Source organism: Panicum virgatum, chromosome 8N (assembly GCF_016808335.1).
Source record: "Panicum virgatum strain AP13 chromosome 8N, P.virgatum_v5, whole genome shotgun sequence".
In the NCBI taxonomy this organism is placed as follows: domain Eukaryota; kingdom Viridiplantae; phylum Streptophyta; class Magnoliopsida; order Poales; family Poaceae; genus Panicum; species Panicum virgatum.
In genome coordinates, this window is record NC_053152.1 from 46441567 (window position 1) to 46449303 (window position 7737).

Consider the following 7737-nt stretch of genomic DNA (forward strand, 5'->3'; position numbering starts at 1 on the left):
AACTTCCTAAGAGCCAGCAAACCAATTTCCTCGTATGTAAACGGCATTGCCCACGCGCGGCCCACCTCATGGTTCCCGAAGCCTTCTCCCACCTCTCTATCGGAGTAACCAAAGGCTCCAGCGCTCTGCGGTGACCGCCGCCGCCGCCGCCGCCGCCGAAACAAGGCGCTCGCTTCCCTGCCGGCCCCGAAGCCCGGTGCGGATCCTGACGGCGGGCTGGTGCTCGAGCGCCCGCCGCGGCTGCCGAGGGGTTCAGACGAGGCGAGGGCGGATCGGGCGAGGGAGCGCGATGGCGTCGCTGGGGCGGCTCAAGTCCGCCATCTTCAATAGGGAGGAGAGGAAGATGTAAGCCGCTCTCGCGTCTCTCTCTTCACCTTCTTCGATTTATTTAATACCCGTCGTTTTGGTGTCTTCTATTATTTGATTTCTGCGGATCGAATCGGCTATAAAAACCCTAGCTTTTTACCTCCAAATCCCTTGCTGCAATAACTGTTAACGAGCAATGTTTCACATGGTTCTAGACCAAAGACCTCTTCGGTCCTGCTTATATTGAAAGCGGGGGTAACAAAATGTTTCACATAGTTTAGCATAACAGCACCTTTTAGTTCTTGACTGAGGATATGCAAATTAATTGCCCTGCCTGGTCGAAGTATGCTGGGTTCTACAATGTTCCGCATGGTTTTACTACTTTTTAGTTCTTTGGGATATGAAAATTATCATGCCTGTGAACCCTGATTTACGTCTTGGCCAATGATTGCCTTGTAGAAGTAGCTAGAGTATGCTAATATGCTAATTGAAGGCAATGAGTTGGGGCCTTGCGGGCTACCTTTTGTTAGTTTGATTGCGGTTCTTAGGCTGAATTGTCGCCGCACAACTCTGAATAGTGGATTGATGGATGCAGGCAGTACCAGTCGCATATCCGGGGGCTCAATGCTTACGATCGGCATAAGAAGTTCATGAAGGACTATGGTATGATCTGTTGCTGCATTTGTTTCTGGCAAAAGCATGCAATTATTACCTTCGCCCCCATTTTATTCCTGATTGATTCAGGATTGTGTTGGTTTAAGTATTATTTATTGTTGACCATAATGGTTGTGGAATGAAATATCATGGTAATGAAATCTTGAGTTAGGCAAACCAAATTATACTTGGTGGCACTAATGGGGTTCAAAGAAAAGGGAGTACTTGTAACTTGCAAGTCCACTAAAAGACTTGCAGCTCTGCTATAACCACACACACAAACATACTAAGTATGATGCTCCAAAATTGATCATGCAAACTTTCTCACACTTCTGTTATTACTAATTAGTTCAAGTGCTGAATTCTGTATGGAGTTGAGCAACAAACACACTAAGATCTGGTTACCTGTGTACTCCTCTGTCTTTGTAGTGGATCACAATCATACAGTGTGCTGGTTAGCCTGCTTTAATAATAGCTTTAAGTCTGATGTATTGGTACCGTGTCCCAATGCAAACATGTGGATAGATGATTGAGTTTCCCTTTCATCCTTAAAAGGAAACTGGAGCACTGGCATATGATGAGTCATTTATTTGCTTGGCCTTGGTTTCCAAAAGAAACTGAATGATGAACAGTCCCCTCTACTTAAGAAATAATTGGGGGCTACCTTCATCCATACATGGATTATAGATTTCCATGTGCAACTTGTCACCTAGCTTAATATAGATAACATTCTAATGTGGATTTTTTAACATATGGTTTATGCCCTGGTCTCCAGTTTAGTATATTGATACCCAATCCTGGTGCAATGATACTTCTTTTGCCCAATGTCAACACATTAATAGAGCACAAAACAATCCTTTCATTCTGAAAAGGGAACTGAGGTAGTGGCATATAATGAGCTATTTATTTGCTTACTCTTTGTTTCCAAAAGCAAGGGGATGATGAACAGTCCCCTCTACTGTAGAAGGAATTGGGGGCTACCTTCATCCATACATTGATCAGATACTTCTATGTATAACTTGCCACCCCGCTTAGCTGATAAAAAAACACATTGAAGTATGCATTTGTTTCCTTCACATAGGAACTGATATTTTCAAGTCTAGTGATGTACTGATACCTGACTAAAAGTACATTTTTTTAGTTGAAGTATAAATCTTTGGGGAGAAGCCTAAAAGGTAGAGTCTTAATTCGGGTTGCTTGGATTTTGTCGGTTTTATTTAGCACCGGTTTGGCTGGTATACTACTACTTAAATACTTCCTGTCTCCCAGAGTATTGGAGATTAGACACTCTACCTTACGTTTTTTCTAACCTTTACATAGATGATATCCATGTATCTGTATGTTGCCACTGATACATGTCCTGCCTTTCAACAGTTCAGTTTTATGGCCATGAGAAAAATATGGATAATAGTTTACCCATCAAAACTGATAAAGATACACTGAGAGAAGGATACAGGTCAGAACCATGTGCTGTTAACATGTGCCTGTGTTTTTTTTTTTGGGAAACTCACAAAAGGTTCACCTATCTTCTTCTATTATGCGAAAGATTCATTCTTTCTGAGGACGATGACATGGATTCAACTTGGGAGAAGAGGCTGGTCAAACGTTACTATGACAAGCTTTTTAAAGAGTATCCTGTTTTGGTAAATTTTATATTGCACTGTTCTTTCTATGATGATATGCAGTACAAGGCATTTGTTTCAGATAATTTTGTGAAGTAACAGGTTCATTTATGCTGAAGCTAATATTACAAGAAGTTTTTTAATAGTTTGGTAATATTAATAGGCATTGGGCATGTGAATGTGATCTTACGCCTATAAAGGGCATATATCTATTGGTATCCTCTGTATTAGTACGCCCGCCTGTGTTAAGACTTGAGCACTCCATGCTTTCTGTCAACCAGGATTGATCAGTGCTTGTATAAAAGGGAGCTGTATGTCATGTGCTCTACTGCTCTGTACCAAGGTTTTTAAGGCGTCGCCTAGTCGCCTAGGCGTCCGAGCGGGAAAAAAGCTGGGCGTCGGCGTCGCCTTACCATTCCTCGCCTTGGCCGGAGTTCCAGTGCCGCGCCACCGGGGGACGGAACTGCGCCGCCGCCTCCTGTCCTTCCTCCTCCTTCTCCGGTCTTGCATCGGGCGGAGGCAGGGGCTGGCGTCGGAAGAGGCAGAGGCGGGCGGCGGAGGAGGGCAGGGGTGGGCGGCGACGGCGGAGGCGGAGGAGGGCAGTGGCAGCGGCTGAGGAGGAGGAGGAGGCGGGCAGGCAGCGGCGGCGGCGACGCGGTCGGAGGAGGAGAGGCAGATCGAGGCTGCGGCGCGGTCGGAAGAGAGGCAGAGGCGGCGGGGTCCGGCGGCGGGATGGGAGGAGAGGCAATGCGGACTGGAAGCTACTCGCTAGGGTTGGCCGGTTGGGTGGGATAAGGTGGAGGGGGATGGGTTGGGCTGATGTTGGGCTGATTTTCCACCTCTAGGCCCAATGGTCCTCTATTTTTCCTTTTCTTTTACAGGTAAATGTATGTGTTTTAGAGGTAAATAAATATGTTTTATAGGTAAATAAGGCGTCGCCTCGCCTCACGCCTTATTGCCTAGGCGTCCGAGCGGTGGCGCATCGCCTCGCCTCGCCTTACCGCTTTAAAAACCTTGCTCTGTACTATTATACTTCGTAATTCTTTTAAGACTTAATACAACTGTGCTTAGGGTCCTTAACTTGAGGCAGGTATTGCATAGCTGACATGACCCAGTACAAAAAAGGCAAGGTATGGTGCTTTAACCCTGCATCAATGTAGTTTCTCCATTGCTCTTGAATGCTATAGAAAAGGAGGAATACTTGTAGCATGACTTTTAGAGGGACCTTCATTTAAAGGCAATAATGGTATCATGCCAATTGTGATACTTTTGTGACCTTGATTTTACATTTCATAAATTAATGCTTGGGAAGGAATAACAAGATGATTGTTCTTCTTGGTTGGGGATTTGCATCAACGTGCATATGCAAGAACCATGCTTGCCAGCACACCCATTTTTTATATCAACTTATTAAGTTCTGGCAGGCATGCACAAATACTGATTATCCTTGTAGTTCAGAAGTGAACAAGTATTAATGATATGGCAGTCATGCATACTCGTGATGGGATGATGAGTGGATGTCCAACTACTCCCCCCCTAAATCAGTTGTAGTTGTTGGAATATAAGTGAATTGCCCACATCTCCCCATCAGCTTAAGCTTTTGGATTGAACTGGTTGGTGCATGTAACTCAATATGGTATCAAAGCCAGAGGTCTCGAGTTCGAATCCTGGTTAGCGCAATTAAATAAAATAATTGTTGGTCACTCCTATTCCACGTCTGAGGCCTGAGGGAGCCTCCACGTGAGGGGGAGTGTTGGAATATACGTGAATTGCCCACATCTCCCCATCAGTTTAAGCTTTTGGGTTGAACTGGTTGGTGCATGCAGCTCAATAGTAGTATTGGATTTCAATTGCATCTTATAAGGGTATCTTCTGCTACAGATTGGATTGAGGTGGAGAACAGAAAAGGAAGTGATATCTGGCAAAGGTATTCTCCAGTAACCCTGTCTGTTAAATTCAATCTAAAATGATTTCCCTGAAAAGTGTATTGTTTTGCTAGTAACAGGTCTTTCAATTGGAAATCTAGAACATAAAAAGTTATTTAGAGAGAATGCAATTAAAGATTACAGAGCTTAAAGCTTCATTTGTTTACACTATTAGGCATACTTATCTTTTTTTTTTTGTTTAGCTCTATGTCTTTCAGTGCAAGGTGGGGTGCTTGCACCAAACAACCACCAAACTCCAAAACAGATCAGAACTGAATTTCTAGTTTCTGAAAGTCATTATTGTAGTTTTCTCCTCATATCATAGTAAGGTATCAGAGAATGCGGTTTCTCTTGAAATTATGTAATCTATTAAACAAGATCAGTTATTCCTTGATCTGAATCAATACAAAAATCTTCAGGACTGACCAGAATATGCTCTTTTGCAGGGCAATTTGTCTGTGGCAATAGGCATTGTGATGAAAAACAAGGGCTAGGTAGTTATGAGGCATGTTCTTTGCTAGTATCTATCTGCTGATCCTATAATGTGTAAAACACATTTTATAAGCTGTTTTCAGCTGTAGCGATAGCCCTTACCCTTTTTTCCCCCTTCTCGTCATCAGGTGAATTTTTCTTATGTTGAAGCAGGGGAACAGAAACAAGCACTAGTGAAGTTGGTAGCTTGCAAAAGGTTAGTCAATCTACTGTTCCATGATAGGATTTGTTTGAACCAGTTTTTCACTGGCACTGCTGTGCTTATCATGATATTTGTATTTCTTAAACTTTTCCTTGGATCACTGAATCTTGCTGTGTCTATTGTGCTTTCTTTTTGTTCAAGCAAGTGCCGAATTGGTTATTTAGCCTGATTATAGTACACTGTGAAAGATGTGCAGAAAAGCTTGCTTACAAGAGGCAAAGGGAGAAAGAGAAAGAGAAGGAAAAAGAACTTTCTGGTGAAAAGGAAATCGAATTGAAAGACAGGGACAAGAGAAAGAGGTACCTCTAGTTCTTGTCCACCCCCCACTACCCCACTATTTTTTACCCTACCTAGATTGTTTGAGTTGGTTGTTCAAACTGCAGAGAACGTGAGGAAAGTGACGATACCTCAGATGATGAGGCCGAGAAAGATAGAAGAAAGAAAAAAGGTACATATGATTGCAGTCACCTTTTTGTGTGGTCAATCACTTTGCTGGGTTTGGGGGGCAGGGGCCTAATGCAGTTAAGTGCTTGTTTGGCTACTGGAGTAAAAATTCCTCAGGCAGATAAACCTCAAAACGGGGTTTTATTAACGTCCTTGTGGCCTAATCAACCACATGGGAGAATGTTCCCTTTGATCATTTTGGAGTTGTGGGTGTGAAAATCCCTACACTGAAAATGAACAGTATACAATATTGGTCAGAAATGCTAGACACCTTGTCAAGTTAGGATTTGTTAGGCTTGGTTAAGAGATAGGGTCAGATGCTAAAGGGGTAGACACCACCAGGAAGATAGCGGGGTGAATTCGGCTTGGAGGGACATGCTATTAATTCTTGGAAAAAGTCCAATTTACTCCTTTTCAAGTATAGCCAAAGTCTAAATAACCCCGTAAATTATAACTTGGTTCAATTTACCCCCTAAACTATGCTATTTAGTTCATTTCACCCCATAATACAGTTTGTCTTTTTTGTTTCTCCATGCACAAGTTGAATTTTAGTTTCAAATTTTGCAGTGTGGTAGTGGGCATCACAATGCATAAAAGGACGTACCCAGTGCCGTAGGCTTACCGCACTGTGCGGAGTCTGGGGAAGGGTTGTCTTTAAGCCCCAAGCCTAACCCACACAAATGTGCAGAGGCTGGGGCTCGAACCCGGGACCTTCCGGTTACAGACGGTAGGCTCTACCGCTGCACTAGGCCCGCCCTTCTGGGCATCACAATGCATATTAAAAAATTTTGATATAATTTTTTCATTGTTATTTTGCACATAATTTTGAATTCCAATGAATAATTTATTATTAAATACCCTAATCTATCAAAATAATGATGAAAAATTATGATGCATTTTTTCTAACATGTGTTTTGATGTCTACTATCATCTTGTAAAATTTTAACTTAAAACTCCATCTATGCATGGAGAAATGAAAAAGACAAATTGCATTAGGGGGTAATTTGAACCAAAGAGCATAGTTTGGGAGGTAAAATGAACCAAACGATAGTTTAGGAGGTTATTCGGACTTTGGCTATAGTTGAGGGGAGTAATTTAGACTTTTTCCTTAATTCTTCTTCATTGATTGCTTTAAAGGAGATAAAATGTCGTCCTTATATAGATGAGGAGACTTGACAATTAAGAAACTAATCTCTAGAATTAGGGACTAACCTGATCTAATATATTCTTTCTGTATCCCAATCGAAACATACCCCTCCCACTGGGTTTCAGTTAGTGGGATATGAGCACTTCATATTCCATTCCCAAACCTTCATCTGATAACATTAGTCTATCCTAGCGGCCATATCCCATTCCCACCACCTTCTGCCCGAAATCTAAACAGCACCTTTTTTTATTTTTGGCCTAAATGTTGAGTTCACTTGATTCAGAGTAACTTCGTGTGTGGTTTCCACCTTGGAATGGGCCCAGATCATGGTTGATCCCAAGCCTTGCAAACAGCGCCTAATGGAAACACCAGATCTTTGTGTTTATTTCATTAGCCAAACGTTACGGCATTGGGTTCAGTAGAAGATGTGCCTGGAGGTGGGCTCACCAGAACCTGGGATAGCCTTGGGCTTTGTCAATTATTCTGTGCTGCTGCATGCATATTGTTTGTTTCTAGGAATTTAGGGATGCCATAAATTCCAGTGGCATGAAACTTACCCTTGCCAAAATTCTGCAGATCGGAAGGGAAGTTCTTCAAGGAGTTCAGGAAACAACGATGAAGGTTTCGAGGAGTTCCTCGAAGGCATGTTCCCGTGATCTGATCATCTACAGTGACTACAAAAAAGGCTCTTCCATGCTCTTTGGAGGGAAAAAAAAAGCATGGATCTTTCAACAAACCCATTAGTAATGGAGTATCGAGTCTTTGCAAACCCGACCCTTGATATGCTTTGACTACGAGTCAATGTAGGTGTGCTGCCTGTAATTATGTGTGCAAGTGTTGTTTCATTATCGCACCACTTTCAGGTATCACTTTCTGTGAAGTAACAGATGCCTGTTATTCAAAGAAAAGAGAAGTATGACAACTTCTGGCTCTGCGTTAGTGTCA

The 7737-nt window shown here is 42.6% G+C and overlaps 1 protein-coding gene across 2 annotated transcripts; it reads left to right on the plus strand.

Annotated features, from left to right (window-relative positions):
* On the plus strand, nt 1-7737 carry LOC120685670 (protein FRA10AC1-like). 2 transcript variants are annotated; one of them, XM_039967721.1, is made up of 11 exons: nt 52-345; nt 902-969; nt 2335-2416; nt 2507-2590; nt 3673-3712; nt 4464-4509; nt 4954-5012; nt 5128-5195; nt 5390-5500; nt 5585-5649; nt 7369-7737. In XM_039967721.1, exons 1-11 carry the CDS (start codon nt 290-292, stop codon nt 7446-7448), a joined length of 759 nt encoding a protein of 252 aa, XP_039823655.1. In that variant the 5' UTR covers nt 52-289; the 3' UTR covers nt 7449-7737. The 2 variants fall into 2 exon arrangements, 1 of the variants encoding a protein (XP_039823655.1); XR_005679691.1 differs by having other exon boundaries at nt 1-345; nt 2335-2590; nt 5398-5500.